Genomic DNA, 18,023 nt, shown 5'->3' on the forward strand with positions numbered 1-18,023 from the left:
ACGCCTGCAGACGTTAAGCCTTGTGGTCACGCGTGTCTGCATCCATCACCAGCGTTCTGGTGTAGCTTTTAGCGGATGGATGAGTGATAATTGTCCGTGTCGTTTTTTTACATTGTCGTTTACACTGTTTTTTCAGTTCTGCTTAATTTACTCCTGCTAACATAGGATGTGAAAATTGCGCTTGATTTCACACACACACACACACACACACACACACACACACACACACACGCTTGTGTTATTTTAGACATTTGCGTCAGCTGGTGTTGGAAATTGCTATGCTCAAATGACCTCTCTGCTATTACACTTAACTGGTATGTTTCATTGGCTTTACAGCTCGCAATTACCGTTTAACTGTCATGGCTGGCTGGGCCATACCATTTTAAGAGTGGACGTACCATTCAAGAAATTTGTGTGTTTTTTGCGACGATATTTGCTTTTTTTTTGTGTAATTTTCTTGACACGTCGCCGTCAGTTACGGAGCGCCCGGTGTGGAGTTCACAGGCCTGCACAAGGACACCACTACTGTCACTCAAATCCACTTCCTGCCAGGACAGGTAAGTCCAAATACAGTAATACACAGTAATACATAGTAATACTGTATCCTAATAGGGACGCATGCTGTCGCTTCTGGATGACAATACCATTCACCTATGGGAGCTGAGTGCTACACCGCCCAGGCAGGTGGGCGGAGTCAAAAGAGAGGGTGTGGTCATTCTCCAGGAAGTGGGCAGCTACAGTCTACCAGGAAGACCGGGCATTGAGAGCTGCAGGTATACGGATCTTCCCACTTCATATCTCCTAATTTATACCATGCTGATACTCCTCATCCTCCAGTACCACACGGGTGACCGTACTCCTCCTGCTGAGATCGTGTAACCTGCTCTGCATTGGAACCGAGGGAGGGGGCGTGTACTTCCTGGATTTGCCCTGTCTGTCACTGAGAGACGGACAAACGCTGCTCCAGGATCAGGTCACACAGAGGTGAGACGGTCGCTAACGATAATGAAAGCAACGGTTGACTAATTCATTGTGGAGAAAAAAATTAGATTAGTCTGTGTACATTCCAGCACACACTCTCCACTATGCAGCATACAATAATCTTATTGGCTGATGGAAAATCACACATACGTTTCTCAGCAACAAGTATAATGTGATTGGTATACTCACGTAGGTACCGTATATATAATGCTAAGATTAAGACCTGAAAGGACAGCAATTACACATCATTTCCACATGAAGCACTTTTTTCCCGTTGTTTGCTGATCCTCATTCAGGTGCAACTTGTATATCTAAAAATAATTTAGAAAATATTCCAAAAAATATCACATTCCAAAAACATGCTAGGTTAATTAGCGACTCCAAATTGTCCATAGGTAAGAATGTGAGTGTGAATGGTTGTTTGTCTATATGTGCCCTGTGATTGGCTGGCCAACAGTCCAGTGTGTACCCCGGCCTCTCGCCCGAAGACAGCTGGGATAGGTTCCAGCACCCAAATGAATGATTGAAAAATAATTGAACGTGTCGCCTTTATATTCAAGTGGGGTGTTTTGTGGCGACACCTAGTGGCCGTAGTCATTCATTGAGTTAAGCTTATGATGGAGTTAGGCACACAAATCGAATGATACAGAGCATACCGGATGCTTTTTCTTTTGGAATACTTTCTTATACGACCTTTTGCCTTGGAGACTGTGTCTGTAAGTAATGTGCAACCTATCATTTTATGATACCAGACAGCACTGTTATGTTAATTATGACACTAATTATGTTGAGCTTGGAGACTGTAAACTAAATACAATGTAAAATACAGCAGTTTCTACACACTGGGATGCTTTCAGGCGTCATGTCACTTATTCTGACATTTACTAAAGAAGTTTTTATTATCAATATACATATGTTACATATATGCTTTAGTTTGTCTCCTAAACTCTGGCTTTGTTTTGGTTTTATTGTTTTCTTCGCTTAAGAACATTGATATACTACATTTGTCGAAACAAATGCTGCTGCAAAAGGTGTTTTTAATAAGTAAAACGAGTCGACTAAAACTTATTCCAGGTTACTTTTTCTGCCGAGCTTGAAGTGAGAGGAGTTAATCCACAAAGACCAGTTTGCTTTGTGTGTGTGCAAGAATGCATTTTATTGGATGCCGTGTGAGTGACTGAATCACAATTGGCTCATTAGTGGCTTTCGCTTGGAAGAGAAGCGAATCAATGCCTGCTGCTTTTTTTTTTTTTTTCCCCCAAAGTGCTAGATCAAATCCCTCTCTCGGTAGAGATTTTGCAATCGGATGAAAATGTTGTGTATGTAAGAAAATAATGGTCATTCCTACGTAGCTTGGGTTGGAATTTTATTTATTTTTTTTGCTGTGTGACCGTCTGACTGGTCCACCAAACCCCTCATTAAGCCGGCTTGTTGAAGGAAGTGGGAAGGACAGAGGCCTAATGAGGACCCTGATCAGGATGTGTGTGTGTGTGTGTGTGTGTGTGTGTGTGTGAGTTTAAAGGATGGGAGCTTTTACACAGTGAGGCTTTGTAGCAGCTGCCAGCATGGACTGTTCCGGTTGTGGAAGTGTTTCAGCTGAATATACAACACTCGTACACACACACACACCCAGAGGCTCATCCCTGAGTCCCTGTTGCAGGATGCTGGATTCCCTAAAAATACTTCTAAAGACAATGGAATACTGTGTTAGGAAAGTGTTTGCCTCTGTTCTTCCGGAGAGGATCTTCCTAGTAAAGCAGCTGTGTGTGTGCTTGTGTGTGTGTACAGCAATAGAGGCCGATTCCATGTTTTCCGCACAGATTCTGTCCTGAAGCGAGCTCGGAGTGCAGCCTTGCTTTGGTCGATTCTCAATCTGTTTGTTTTCATCTCATTCCCTCCTTCCTCCTTCCACTCGCCAAACCCCCGCTGATTCCTCCCACTCGCTTCCCTGTCCTCTGCCGAGGGAATCCTCCAACATCTCGAGGGTGTGTTCTCTTCGACATTCCTCCGCTGCCTCAGAGGAATGTCTCGTTGGCCAGGTCCAGCGGCTTATTATTGTCGTCGTAAGAGCAACCTCGGCTTGAGCTCATGATACGGCTCCTTAGTGTAAATTCAATTGCTATCTACTGCCTTTGGTGCTAATGTTTCATAATATTTTCAGCCACTAGATGTTGCCAAAAAAGTAGCCACCACCCACACCTTGACTTAAAATGACATACTGTATATATTTGGTTTATACAGTATGAAAAAAGTGTGACTTATACTCCAGAAAATACAGTAAGTAGCCTTAGAATGTTGCCCCTCCACAACCTGGATTGAAAATCCTGTGGTACAGAATAAGGACAACAATCCAAGATGACTTGACATATTTTTAGTATTTATTCTTCTCTCAAAAATAACAACAGTTCAGATATCATAATGATGATTACATCAACAATTACCCATTTTTTTTCCAGACACATTTCACATATTTCAATTAGCCTACTTCATGCTATCAAGTGTACATTAAGGCTTGCTAGCATTAGCCATTTCGCTTCTGTTCAAATGCTCTACGACACATTGTGTAATAAAACATTTTACAGTCAGCTGTTTACTCTTTACAGCCGTTAGCATAAATTATCTCTACTTTGTACTAACCTGCGGTACAGAATAAGGAAAACAGTCCAAGATGACTTGACATATATTTATCTTCCGGATTTATTCTTCCTCTGTCGTTTTGTCACCTACTCTATACCACTATCGCTGCTAGCACCCCCTAGTGGACCTTGCGGTATAACACCCAAACGCCAACAATGGAGTTTTGGTTATTTTAGAAACGTATAAAAAATAGTAGTCTTTTTTTCTTTTACAACTGAATTTTATATGTATGATATGAACTATTACTACTCGTAAATACTCTAAACCATATTTATGCATTTTAAACATTTTTTTTGATGACTTGACATATATTCACCTTAAGATTTATTCTTCCTCTGTCGTTTTGTCACCTACTTTATACCACCGTCGCTGCTAGCACCCCCTAGTGGACCTTGCGGTATTACACTCAAACGCCAACTAAGTAGGGTGTCTTTTTTTTCTTTTACAACTGAATTTTATATGTATGACAGGAACTATTACTACTCTTAAATGTTCTAAACCATATTTATGCATTTTAAACAGTTTTATCTTTTACGTACCTTGCACCAACAACCTACGATAGCGTTGGCCTCTGTTCCGTGGGCGTTTAACTTCATGCATCATGCGGATCATGCAATCTTTTATCTCCTGACTTTGATTGTCAGTTTATTTATTTTGGCCAGTAAACATTGACTTCCTTGTATGACAGGCAAGCCAAGTAGCTGCAGATAACAGATATGTTGCTATTATTAAACAAGACATTCCATGTTTGCAGCCTGCCCGAAGACTACAGATGCGGAAAATCATTAGGACCTGTGGAATCTCTTCAGGAGCATCCTCGGCAAGCGGGGAAGATACTGATCGGCTACAGCCGTGGCCTGGTGGTGCTGTGGGACGTGAGCAATCGCCAAATAGAGCAGCTCTTTCTTGGCAAGCAGGTACGAACTCGAAAAAGTGCTCGTTGTCGTTATTTTGAGATGCAGCGATATTCCCAGAATGGGCAAATGTTTTTTGTCCAAACCACAGTTGTTTTTCTGCCTTGGCAACAATTATTCTTCGGCAGCGTAGTACAAAACATAGTGAAATGAAAGCTAGTTAATTTGCATACAGTGATGCTAACGACATACTTGTGTGTTTCTGCAGCAGCTGGAGAGTCTGGTGTGGGAGCGTTCGGGAAACTTATTTGTCAGCTCCCATAGCGATGGCGGCTATTCCGTGTGGGCTGTCGCCAACGGCAACGCCAACAATCACCAGCCGGTGTCCTCTACCATCCCATATGGTGAGAAATGCTCACACACGCGTGTCTGTTGGAGGAGCGTGGAGGTGCTCGGGACGCTTAACTGATTCCAGCTAGCATGCGTTCATGTGTTGTCTTGCAGTGTCTCGCTGTCAAAATGTGCTTTTGTTTATATTTTTAAGTGATCCGAATGCGACATCTTTGAACTGCAGTATGAACGCTGCCATTATTTCCTCTAATACATTTTTGTGGTTGCTGTTTCAGGTCCTTTCCCCTGTAAAGCTATTAATAAAATCCTATGGCGGACAACAGAAACTGGGTGAGCGTTTCAGAAATTATATTTTATTTATTTTGAATGAATAGATTTTGATTGCATACTCCTGTTGATGTGTATCTCACACCCCTGTTAGAGTATTATCTGTAATTTACGACAGTGTAAGCAAAGTACCGTATTTTCTGGACTATAAGTCGCTCCGGAGTATAAGTCGCACAAGGCTAAAAATGCTTAATTACATAGAAAAAAAGTGCTCATTGTTGTTAGTGGTTATTTTGGTCAAAAATGCATAATTACATAGAAAAAAAAAACATACATAAGTCACATTTTTACGGGTAATTTATTTTAGTTTAGTTAGCAAGCTAGCAAGGTAGTGAGCTAATCAGTTAGTAAAAGTAAAATTTTTTTTCTGAACTTAAGAAGCCAAAAACGTACCACTTCCACACGGGATGAGGCAATACAGTAGGTCCCCTTTTAGGTAATGTAATGTGTCAATCTTTTTGTGTTGTTGCTGCCACCTAGTGACCAGAATATAACATGGCAACAGAATATCGTGTTCCGTGGCTATATAAACATGGAACCTAGCATAAGAAGGACGAGACTCGCGTATTTCACCATAAAGTTTGTTTCTACTTTTTTTTTCCATTCAGCAGTAGAAGTTGGGTAAGGTTCAGGAAAATATCAAGTTCCCAACTAACAGTTCAGGCATAACTCAACTATACCACAACATACAGTAAACAATACAAAATAAAAACAACGTACCGTATTTTCTGGATTAAGGCCAAAAATGCATAATTAGGTAGAAAAAAAACATACATAAGTCGCATTTTTTGTGGGTAATTTATTTTACTTGACTAAAACAGACATTACGTCCTCTTGGAAGGCAAGTTCTAACAATAATAAAAGAATAGAGAACATGCTAATAGGTGTAAGCTATGCTAACACAATGGTTATTCAACTACACAAAAAATAAACAAACAGAAAGTGTATCCAGTGTTTATGTAACATAAATATTTTTTTCATTTATAAGTCGCTCTGGAGTATAAGTCGCAGGAACAGCCAACCTATGAAAAAAAAGTGCGTCTTATAGTCCGGAAAAATTGTACTATTTCTGCAAAGAAGCTGAGCATTCGTCCCCCATTTCCCTCTGCAGGTCCCCAGTGTTGCTGTACAGCGGAGGGATGCCCAGAGCCAGCTATGGCGACCGCCACTGTCTGACCATTCAGCAGGACAAAGACCACGTCACTTTAGACTTCACTTCCCGGGTCATTGACTTCTTTACCGTACACAATGTGGAGCAAGAGAAAGGTGAGGATCGATTATATGTTGGTGTTCCTGGAGCTTCAACCATCTCATGGCCTTTTATTCTTCTAGAATTTGATGACCCGTCCGCGGTGGTGGTCTTACTGGAAGAGGAACTGGTCGTAATGGACCTCCAGACCCACGGATGGCCCTCTTTGCCTACGCCTTACCTGGCTCCTCTTCACTCTTCTGCCATCACGTGCTCCTGCCACATCTCCAGCGTTCCTTCGAAACTGTGGGAGAGGCTGGTCAATGCCGGGAAAGCCCAGCAGGGACGTGAACACGCATCCAAGGTGAGAAGCCATAAAACATTCATTCATCGCTTTTTCCTAACGAGAGTCGCTGGTGGTGCTGGAGCCTATCCCAGCTGTCTTTCTTGCGAGAGGCGTAGTACACCCTGGACTGGTGGCCAGCCAATCACAGGGCACATATAGACAAACGACCATTCACACTCACATTCATACCTATGGACAATTTGGAGTCGCCAATTAACCTAGCATGCATGTTGTTGGAATAATTTTACTTTATTTTAGTTTTATTGTGTGCGAGATTCATTGTTGTACGTGGGATTGAACCCTGGTCTCCTAGCTGTGAGGTCTGCATGCTAACCACTTGACCGCCGTGCCGCTATGTTAAACCAATGATTCTTTATTAGTAAATTAAATGCATATTTAAGCAAATTGTAAATATTTACCACAAAAAAATATAATAAAATAAAAATTAATGTAATAAAAATGTAAACATTAATTAATAAAAAAACTAAAAAAAAAAACACAATCCTTATCTGAGACATGAACACACGTCTTTCTCTCTTTTGTGCATTCAAAAGATATAAAAAGAGCTAAAAAAAAAAAAAGATGTTGGAGGTACCCGGAGAAAACCCATGTATGCAAACTCCATACAGAGATGGCCGAGGGTGGGATTGAACCCTGGTCTCCTAGCTGTGAGGTCTGCATGCTAACCACTTGCCCGCCGTGCCGCTATGTTAAACCAATGATTCTTTATTAGTAAATTAAATGCATATTTAAGCAAAATGTAAATATTTCTGTTCTAAATTTACCACAAAAAATTATAATAAAACGATAAAAATTAACGTAATAAAAATGTAAACATTAATTAATAAAAAAACTAAAAAAAAACACAATCCTTATCTGAGACATGAACACACGTCTTTCTCTCTTTTGTGCATTCAAAAGATATAAAAAGAGCTAAAAAAAAAAGATGTTGGAGGTACCCGGAGAAAACCCACGTATGCAAACTCCATACAGAGATGGCCGAGGGTGGGATTGAACCCTGGTCTCCTAGCTGTGAGGTCTGCATGCTAACCACTTGACCGCCGTGCCGCCCGCGATAAAACGTGTATATGCTAAATGCTAACTGTAATACGTGCAGGGGAGGTGAAGCTCTGTACAGTAAATTGGCTTATTTGTAGATTTAGCAATATGCTATTACCAAAACGTCTTAACCTCTGACCCTTTAATACAAGATGGCCGACAGCCAAGCCACTCGGGCGTTTACTTGTAGTACTAATCTTGTTATGTTTACAACACACAAACCTGTGCTTGATGTCGGGTATGTAGCTTCAATTTGTACTGCTGAGAATATATATAATAGTCACTGCGCTTATTATTATTATTATTATTATTAATAATATAAGACAACCAGAGGAAGAGCAGACAGTTAAAAGCTTTGCAGAGGCTTTGCAGCTTTGATCAGCCGCTTCATCTGTGGCAGATTTCAACCCCCCCCCCCCCCCCCCGTGTGTGTACACACACACACACATATCTCACACACTCATAAATCAAAGTCAACTTTCTGTGCAAAAACCGAATAAGAGAGCAAACCCCAACAAAGGCTGTGTCAGCTGGTCCATATGGACTGGGGGTGTCGGGGGGGTCACGACCTCAGCTGGGATCACAGTGCAGTGGAAATTTTTTTTTTTCTTTTAATGCATTTTGTTTTTGTGCAAAGTGTAAAGTCTTCATTTTTATGTCTTTTTTTTTGTTTGTAAAGAGTTGGCCCATTTGTGGAGGGAAAAACCTGGCTCCTCCACCCAAACGGCAAGAGCTGCTGCTGACTGGGTACATGCACACACACACACACACACACACACACACACATTATATGACAATAATCTCTGATTAAACTAAACACACAACAGGAATAATAATAGTAACAATACTGTTGCAGTTATAACCTACAACATCACTTCCTGTCCGTCCCCCCACTCAGCTCCCCTAACACAGGAACACATTTATAGCACCATTGAAGATCACAAGTCATATTTGTCATAGCATAAAGTTACATATAGGGGTGTTATCTTATGTCTACAGGGCTCTAATCATTCATTCATTCATTTTCTACCGGGGGTTGCTGGAGCCTATCCCGGCTGTTTTCAGGGCGAGAGGCGGGGTCCACCTTGGACTGGTGGCCAGCCAATCACAGGGCACATATAGACAAACAACCATTCACACTCACATTCATACCTATGGACAATTTGGAGTCGCTAATTAACCTAGCATGTTTTTGGAATGTGGGAGGAAACCGGAGTACCCGGATAAAACCCACGCATGCACGGCGGGGAGAACATGCAAACTCCACACAGAGATACCCGCGGGTGGAATCAAACTAGCTGTGAGGCCTGCGCTCTAAGCACCGTGCGGTTATTATGTCACGCATATTGGGTAGCAGTGTAAAGGTGACTATAGGGCTGTTATTTCATGTTTAGAGGGCTCTAAAGAAACATATTTAGCATGTACAAGCACAAAAATGTGAGAAAAGATGCAAAAGAACATGCAAACACACAGATGACCGAGGGTGGAATTGAACTCGGGTCTTGTAGCTGTGAGGCCTGCATGCTAACCACTAGGCTACCGTGCAGCCAACTCAAATAATGTTTATAATAATATTTATAAGGTCATTAAGAGGTTTTCTGTGCTCTAGCTGTGTAAATATTCCATTTATAAATAACAAATCTTAATTTGCATAAATGTATTCATCACAGTTGATTGTGGAATTAATTAACTGCAACCAATGAGTTATTCCTGTGCGTTATTTGAGACAATTAGTCGTCTTTAAATGTCCATGTGTAAACATTGCCATGTCTTGACAATAACGTGTGTTTCCCAGACATGAAGATGGCACCGTGCGTTTCTGGGACGCGTCCGGCGTGGCCCTCACGCCGCTGTACAAACTCAGCACGGCCAACGTCTTCCACACCGACTGCGACCCCGGCGACGAGCCCCCCGACCCTAGCGACGACCCCGATTTGCAGCAGGAAGAGGAATGGCCCCCCTTCAGGAAGGTGAGAACGCAGCAGACCAAAATGACACCAGGGGCTTTTCCTCAAAGTCGCATGCAGCGCCGGGGAATCGAACCAATCTGGGTCTCACACATCAGTGGCCTATTTTTCCTCATCAGATTAGTTTCGCATGTTTTTAGATGGAGAATGTCTACGCTTTGTGCAAATTTGCTTTTTCCAGCACTAAGACGGATGTGCGGTTTCGAAAAACGATGGAAGACGAATACTTACATAAAGTCACTTGATGAATATTTCAATAGATCCTTGCGGGGATCTCGCTTGGGATCACGTGGGGCGTTCCTCATGACGGAGCATTTTTGCGGTTGATCCCGACACTTCTTCACTGTGTTTCTGTCTTCCCCTTTTTTACGAGACGCACACCTACACATACACGCAAACGCACACTTATCTGCTGTATCCTGCGGTAACGGCTCTGCATGGTGAGGAATGCGCGGCCCTCATTTTTCCTCCCCTTTCCCTCAGTAATGAAAACCAGACCCCACTCCTTTTCTGTGACCGACTTCCAGGAGATTCTATTGGAATTCCGTGTGTGTGTGTGTGTGTGTGTGTGTGAGAGTCGGAAAGAAAGAGCGTGAGACAGATTAATGCACATGTTTTCCTGGGTATGTATAAGAGGAAAGGGGGGCATTGTTTGTTTGTGAACGGGCCATAAGTCCGTTTTAGAGTGAGAAGAAGGACCAGGTTCTCTGCTTCCATGAGATGAATTCACTGGGGCAAAAAGTCAAGTTTGGAAAAATCGTTAATATGCAGTTTTCCGTGTTTTTACCCATGCAATAATGTCCTTTTAATGTATGTTTGTGTTCATAGGTGGGCTGTTTCGACCCCTACAGTGATGACCCCCGACTGGGCATCCAGAAGATCAGCATGTGCAAATACAGCAACAAGTTGGTGGTGGCAGGGACGGCGGGGCAGGTAAAGATGCACAAACCGTACGACTTCCACTCCAGTTTCATGTTTACATACGTTTAGTGTGAATGGTCGTTTGTCTATATATGTGCCCTGTGATTGGCAGTCCAGGGTGTACCCTCGAAACCGCATACTTACCTACTACTTGTACTAACTCTTTGAGTATGCGGTGTATCTACACTGCCAGTACGCCATTTTTGCGTATGGGAGAAGTTCCCGGATCCATAATGTTGAGTATGTATCGTCTGCTTACTACTCAAATTACCCAAATTACCCAGAATGCAACGGAACTTGATGTCACCGGGACGAGATCAGTCCAAACAGCGGTGTCAAGCAGGATATATTGCAACTTGGTTCGCTTCTTGTTTTCAAAGTAAAAGCAGTGATTTATTACTATGTTTTTTTTTTGTATGAGAAAAATAAGGGGATGTTTTATTTTGTGAAAATAACCAAAAGTGCATTGCTCAAATTTTGTAGAATTCGTCCGAACGAAATTGTAAACAGTTGGTATTTGGACAAATAAATGGCACACTCGGGATCTAAACGACCACTTTTTTGCCCGATTTAAAAAAAAAAAATAAAATAAAATAAAAAAAAAAAAAAAAAAAAAAAAAAATTCTCAAAGTGATGTATGTCATGATGTGCTATATATATCACAATATTGACAGTTACTATGGTAACCATTATGTCATTGGATGGTCATATCAAATAATTCAAAACATTTATCAATAAAATAAAATAAAATAAAAATTTATAAAATAAATTAAAAAAAACTAAAATTATATTAGGAAAGCAGGAAGTGAACAAAAAAAATTAAAAAAATAAAAATTAAGTAAAAAATTGTTAATTACATAAAATTAAAATACATTAAAATTTATATTAGGAAAGCAGGAAGTGAACAAATGTAACAGGTACTGATTGTAAAAGTACCAGATGGAGGGGTAGGATTTAATAAGCTTTGCTTCTTCCTTTTGTTTCCTTTTATCTCCTTTTTTTCTTGCAAAATCACCCCCCCCCCCCCACCCCTCCAAAAAAAATGGTAAATGAAACCAGAAATGACCCGAAAAAGATCAAATCCCATCTCTAGCAGACAGTGAAGTGGACACGGGGTGGGCTCTTCTAGCCGTCTGTAAAGAACTTCAAAGTTGATGGTTTGAGTGCATCTTCTCTCCAAGGTGGAGCCAACAATTCAGGGAATTGTACTACCAGGATCTAGGAACACTTGGAAAATCATTCCAAGGTCAATAGTGGGACTTTTGTTGATGCCTTTTAATTGATTAGGTATCGGATGATGAGTGGATACAACGTATTATTATTTTTGGGCTATGACTAAAGCCTGGAACTTCCGCCTCCCCAGGTGATCGTGCTGGGTCTCAACGACGACCCCTCGGACCACACGGTGGACGTGTCCGTGGTGGATCTCCTCCAGGACAGGGAGGGCTTCACGTGGAAGGGCCACGACCGACTGGAGCCGCGCCTCAAACCCGCCCCCTTCCCCCCGGGCTTCCAACCTCAGGTGCTGGTTCAATGCCTGCCGCCCGCGTCGGTAACAGCCGTGACGCTGCACGCCGAATGGAACCTCATCGCCTTCGGGACCAGCCACGGCTTTGGCCTCTTCGATTACCACAGAAGAAGCGCAGTCTTAGCTAGGTATGTTATGACGCTAACATGGACGCTATGTACGCTAAGTGGTTTCCTACGTGGTCCCCTTTAGGTGTACCCTGCACCCTAATGACTCCTTGGCTATGGAGGGCCCCCTATCCAGGGTCAAATCCTTAAAAAAATCCTTACGACAAAGCTTCAGACGCATCCGGAAGAGCCGAGTATCTGGGAAGAAGCGCCCGATCACCACGCCCACCAGCAAGGTGTGTCCCCGAAAGACCACGCCCCCCCCCCGTTAGCATGAACGTTTATTTCGAGTTGACGTTTGTGTGCTAACTGTCAAGGTCCAGGAGGCCAACGCTGCCTTAGCGGAGCAGGAGGAAGTGGCTCCAATCCAGCGAAGGATCGAACCCCGGTCGGCGGACGACTCCTTATCGGGAGTCGTTCGCTGCCTCTGCTTTGCCGACACTTTCCTCCGTGACGGTGCGTTCAGTGGCACTTCGAAACGACGATAAAAAGTTCGTAACGTGACAGTTGTGTTTTTGCACCCCCGTACCAGGCACACACCACGGACCCACGTTGTGGGCGGGGACTAACTCGGGCAGCGTCTACGCCTACGCCCTGGAGGTACCCGGCGTGGGCTCTGGCCGTGGTCCTGAGCGGGGGGTCGGCGGCGAGAACGCGGCGTGCGTGGAAGCCGTGTTGGGCAAAGAGATCCAACTGATGCACCGAGCTCCCGTGGTGTCCATCTGCGTGCTGGATGGGCGCGCCAAACCTTTACCGGATCCTTACGAAGCCTCACAGGACCTCGCCATCGCTCCGGATATGTCCAACGCTCATTCCGTGCTCATCGCTTCCGAGGAACAACTCAAGGTGGAGTACATAAACGCCCGCGTCCGCTCAAGTCTCGCCCCGCGCGTAACCACGGAGGCGGTCTCGTTTCTCAGGTGTTCTCTCTCCCCAAGGTGAGCGCCAAGACCAAGTTCAAGCTGACGGCTCACGAGGGCTGTCGGGTGAGGAAGGTGGCCCTGGCGGTCTTCGGTTCCACGGCTCAGGAGGACTACAGCGAGCACACGCTGGTGTGTCTGACCAACATGGGCGACATGCACCTCTTCAACGTACCTGGACTCCGCCCTCAGGTAGGGGTCCCAGGGAATGTTCTCATGGACTGAAACGCAAAGAAAATGCCAAAAGCCATTATATAACAACTTATGGGTAATGATCAGGAGTGCATGAGAAAGCAGCGGAAAAAAAATGTCTGTCTCTCTTATTGAAAGCTATGATACAAACCACTAGATAAAGCTTTTGGATGCGGTACACCCGTGATGATTAAAAAAAAAAAAAAAATCAGGAGGTTGCCTACAGCCACAGCTGTTTTCATTACAAACCCTGCTGTTATTTCCTAAAGGACACCCGGCGGTTAAATGAATGGAGGCCTTAAACGGAGCCTTTTGCAGGCTCCAAAAGAGGGGAGGTTGCCTACAGCCGCAGCTGTTTTCATTAGAAGCCCTGCTGTTATTTCCTAAAGGACACCCGGTGGTTACTTAAATGGAGGCCTTAACCGGAGCCTTTCGCAGGCCCCAAAAGAGGGGAGGTTGCCTACAGGAGGTTGCCTACAGCCGCTGCTGTTTTCATTAGAAGCCCTGCTGTTATTTCCTAAAGGACACCCGGTGGTTAAATGAATGGAGGCCTTAACCGGAGCCTTTTGCAGGCTCCAAAAGAGGGGAGGTTGCCTACAGCCGCAGCTGTTTTCATTAGAAGCCCTGCTGTTATTTCCTAAAGGACACCCGGTGGTTACTTAAATGGAGGCCTTAACCGGAGCCTTTCGCAGGCCCCAAAAGAGGGGAGGTTGCCTACAGCCGCAGCTGTTTTCATTAGAAACCCTGCTGTTATTTCCTAAAGGACACCCGGTGGTTACTTAAATGGAGGCCTTAACTGGAGCCTTTCGCAGGCCCCAAAAGAGGGGAGGTTGCCTACAGGAGGTTGCCTACAGCCGCTGCGGTTTTCATTAGAAGCCCTGCGTCCTTCCAGGTTCGCTACGACTGCATCCGTAAGGAGGACATCAGCGGCATCGCGTCCTGCGTCTTCACCAGGAACGGACAAGGTGGGCAGCAAAATGGCGGATGTCCTAGCATCACAGGTTTTTGTGTCTTCATTGTGTGTGTGTGTGTGTGTACACGCAGGTTTCTACCTCATCTCCCCTTCAGAGTACGAGAGGTTCTCCTTGTCGGCCAAGGTTCTCACGGAACCTCTTTGCTCCGTTGCACTGCAGAGACTCTTGGAGGCCACCATGGCCAGGTAACACGCACTCACCGGTTATTATTATTATTATTATTATATTTCACTTGAGTATCAGCACAGTAAAGTGTGTTTGTGTCCTTAGCGATGGCACCGCCATGCTGCCACAAGCCAACGGAACCCATAAGAACCAGATAGGACAAGCTGAGGGTGGGTACCACACACACACACACACACACAGCCTTGCTTTCCTTTCTCTCTCTCCATCGCTGTTCCTCACTGTGGACCTCTTAAGCTCCATCCGAGCAGCCCCCCCCTCAGGTCTCCACGGTAACCATTCAGTATGCCCAACTTGGCCCCCAACCCACCCAACCACCGCGCAAGGAAGTGGAGGCCAGCATTGTCGTGTTTGTTGATTTTGGACTCCACACACAACCTTTGTTTGATCCACAATGAACACACTAGCATTCTGATCTTTTTTATTAGTTCATTCAAAACTAGAATAATAATAATAATAATGATATATATATAAATTTGTCTTTTTTAAAACTTTGTTTTATTATTATATATTTTTCTTATATATTTTTTCTTCTTTCCCAATATTATAATTTAATAAATTTTTTTGAATATTTTTAAGAATTAAAAAAATTTTTTGTTAAATTACTACTTTTTTCTCCCAAATGTAATTTATTTATTTATAATATTTGTTATGTCTATAATCTTTTTTCCCCACATTAAAAACTATAATAATAATAATAATAATAATAATGAGGTATAAATGTATCTTTTTTAAAAAACTTTGTTTTATTATACATTTTTCTTATATTCTTGAAATAGTATGACAAACTTTTTCCCAATATTTAAGAATTTTTTTGAATATTTTTTTTAAGAATTAAAAAACTTTTAAATTACTACTTTTTTCTCCCAAATGTAATTTATTTATTTATATTATGTCTATAATCTTTTTTCCCCACATTAAAACTATAATAATAATAATAATAATGAGGTATAAATGTATCTTTTTTTAAAACTTTGTTTTATTATACATTTTTCTTATATTCTTGTAATATTATGACAAACTTTTTCCCAATATTATTATTTAATAATTTTTAAAAAATTTTTAAGAATTAAAAAAAACTTTGTTAAATTACTACTTTTTTCTCCCAAATGTAATTTATTTATTTATAATATTTGCTATGTCTATAATCTTTTTTCCCCACATTAAAAACTATAATAATAATGATGAGGTATAAATGTATGTTTTTTTAAAACTTTGTTTTATTATATATTTTTCTTATATTCTTGTAATATTATGACAAACTTTTTCCCAATATTAAAGAATTTTTTTTTAATCTTTTTTTCAAGAATTAAAAAAACTTTGTTAAATTACTACTTTTTTCTCCCAAATGTAATTTATTTATTTATAATATTTATGTCTATAATCTTTTTTCCCCACAAGATCATGGTTACGTGTACAAGGCGTCCAAATATCCGAGAGATGGAACAGGAAGTATGTGTTGTTTCACCGTCTGATTGACTCCTCCTCCTCCGTCTCCTCTCAGGACGAACAGACGAGCCACCCGGCTCCCTGTCCTCCCCCGTCCTCGACACGCCCTTGGACTCCCCCCTCAGCTGCGCCGACCTCACCCTGGACTCCACGGGAGAGCTGACCGTGGAGGACGTCCGAGACTTCCTCACGTAGGTTTGCCACCGTCGTGTCGTCCCGCTTTGCTGGTGCTGAAGCTGACTGAGTTGAGTGTGGTTGCTGGCTGTGCAGCACCGTGGACGAGGAGGAGAACAACCTGAAGAACATTCAAGAGGAGGATGAACGCCCGGCCGGCATCCTCATCAACTGAACAGGTGGGCGGAAATTATGAAATGCATACTTACATAATTATATAAATCTTATAATTATGACTTTCATATCTCATAATTAGGACTTTATCCCAGAATTAAGTTGGGACATTTTTATTCTTCCATAACTGAAACGGGCTTCTATGTTCAGTAAAAAGTCCAATTTGAATTGTAGTATTATGGCTCCCTCTAGCGGTACAAGATGGGATCACAGCCATAATGAATAGTCTCTCATACATTCAATACATTCCAAGCACAATTAAATCTTTGCTAATTCGACTTTTTCAATGTTTTCCAGATTAGATGGACTTGATGTCCGTGCTGGACCACAAATGTCATCAAGCCCACTGTGAAGCCCACCCACCACAACCACACACACCCACCCAGAGTGGTACCACAGCTAACTTGGAAGAGCTTGTGTTTGAACCACTTTTCACTCTCATCCTTGTCTTAACATAGAATCTTTAATTACGCCATTTTTTTTTTTTTTTCATTCCGGAGAAGTTTTGACACTTTAGTGGAGGTGATGGATTGTCCTGCACGCTGCTTAAAGAGGAGGCATTGTTGGCTTTACCGTGGACGGTCGATGGCTTATGAAGGTTTTTTTTTTTTTAATTGTTATTGTAAAGATGGACACGTGGGCATGTTTTTGAATGGCACAGTGAAGGTTGTAGGACGCAGGTGGAGCCACAAGGGGGTGCTGCGGTGGTTGGGACTCAACATATAAACTGCAGTTTCTGTACTGTATTGTTGTTTTATAGAGTTCCTCGCCAAGGTCTCCTCCAGAGGTCTTTTTTGTGGCTACCGGGGAAGCGTGACGAGTAAGTTGGCTTGAACGCAAAGTGTGTGTGTGTGTGTGTGTGTGTGTGTGTGAGAAATGCACCCATGAGACGTCTTTGCATTCTAGCTGGTGCATTGCAGAGCTTGATTCAGCAATCTTTCTTTTTGTTTTTACTGTGTAAAAATGTGTGTATACATACGGTGTCTTTATGTAGGTTAACATATGACAAGAGTCACGTGTTCACTTTAGAACTTTAAAAAAAAAAAAAAAAAAAAGCTTCCAGAGCATTTTTTTAATCACATAACGGAAAGGCGTACAAGCTTAAAAAAGGGACCTCACGACTAACTTATCTAGCTCAACGGGTAGAATTTGTGTTTTTTTTTTAAATTGGTGCGAGTCATTAACCCTTTCTTGTTACAGCCGCCGCAGGTTTTAATTCCACTTAAGATGAATAATTGACTTTTTTTTTGTCATTGACTTTTGTGGTTAGTATTTTAAGAGTCATTTAGCAATTTCAGCGGATGGATTGTGAATGTTAATAAAAATGATGTACTCTCTATGTGGCATAGTTTTATATATGTTATCATTGCTTATGTGTTTATTTTTTTTTTTAGGGTAATTAGTTCCGGACCTAGATGAACTAAAGTTGGATTAAATATGAATAAATTGGATATTTTTGTAGCTGGAGCATAGAAAATCAGTTTGTCGATTTAATGTAATTCTTGCCATTATTAGAGCCCTGTAGACATGAAATAACACCCCTATAGTAAACTTTATTGTCTGTTTACAACACGTGGCTCGACTGTAAAGCACAGGCAACGTTTACTGCCAAAAACAGACCCCCCCCACCGCCCCACCCCCTCATGGTGCCCCTGTTGCTATGCTATGTGTCCGCTGACAACCACTGTGT

General features: G+C 42.2%; 1 protein-coding gene across 3 annotated transcripts in view; it reads left to right on the forward strand.

Annotated features, from left to right (window-relative positions):
* llgl1 (LLGL scribble cell polarity complex component 1) overlaps window positions 1-17,672 on the forward strand; it is a 30,706-nt gene extending 13,034 nt beyond the window's left edge. For 2 of the 3 annotated variants that reach the window (XM_078797104.1, XM_078797106.1), the window contains exons 4-24: window positions 476-557; window positions 613-773; window positions 838-984; window positions 4,373-4,535; window positions 4,741-4,876; window positions 5,099-5,153; window positions 6,262-6,703; window positions 8,424-8,491; window positions 9,540-9,714; window positions 10,540-10,644; window positions 11,996-12,288; window positions 12,353-12,503; window positions 12,585-12,723; window positions 12,800-13,113; window positions 13,188-13,379; window positions 14,272-14,344; window positions 14,424-14,538; window positions 14,624-14,688; window positions 16,041-16,176; window positions 16,256-16,338; window positions 16,631-17,672. In XM_078797104.1, coding sequence (XP_078653230.1) covers window positions 476-557; window positions 613-773; window positions 838-984; window positions 4,373-4,535; window positions 4,741-4,876; window positions 5,099-5,153; window positions 6,262-6,703; window positions 8,424-8,491; window positions 9,540-9,714; window positions 10,540-10,644; window positions 11,996-12,288; window positions 12,353-12,503; window positions 12,585-12,723; window positions 12,800-13,113; window positions 13,188-13,379; window positions 14,272-14,344; window positions 14,424-14,538; window positions 14,624-14,688; window positions 16,041-16,176; window positions 16,256-16,334 — 3,091 coding nt within the window. In that variant the 3' untranslated portion in view covers window positions 16,335-16,338; window positions 16,631-17,672. The remainder of the gene's footprint in view (window positions 1-475; window positions 558-612; window positions 774-837; window positions 985-4,372; window positions 4,536-4,740; window positions 4,877-5,098; window positions 5,154-6,261; window positions 6,704-8,423; window positions 8,492-9,539; window positions 9,715-10,539; window positions 10,645-11,995; window positions 12,289-12,352; window positions 12,504-12,584; window positions 12,724-12,799; window positions 13,114-13,187; window positions 13,380-14,271; window positions 14,345-14,423; window positions 14,539-14,623; window positions 14,689-16,040; window positions 16,177-16,255; window positions 16,339-16,630) is intronic. The other variant, XM_078797105.1, reaches the window with a different exon arrangement.
* Window positions 17,673-18,023: the final 351 nt, after the last annotated feature.

The sequence above is a fragment of the Doryrhamphus excisus genome, linkage group LG16 (assembly GCF_037039965.1).
Source record: "Doryrhamphus excisus strain RoL-2023G ecotype Guam linkage group LG16, RoL_Dexc_Guam_v1.1, whole genome shotgun sequence".
Lineage (NCBI taxonomy): Eukaryota > Metazoa > Chordata > Actinopteri > Syngnathiformes > Syngnathidae > Doryrhamphus > Doryrhamphus excisus.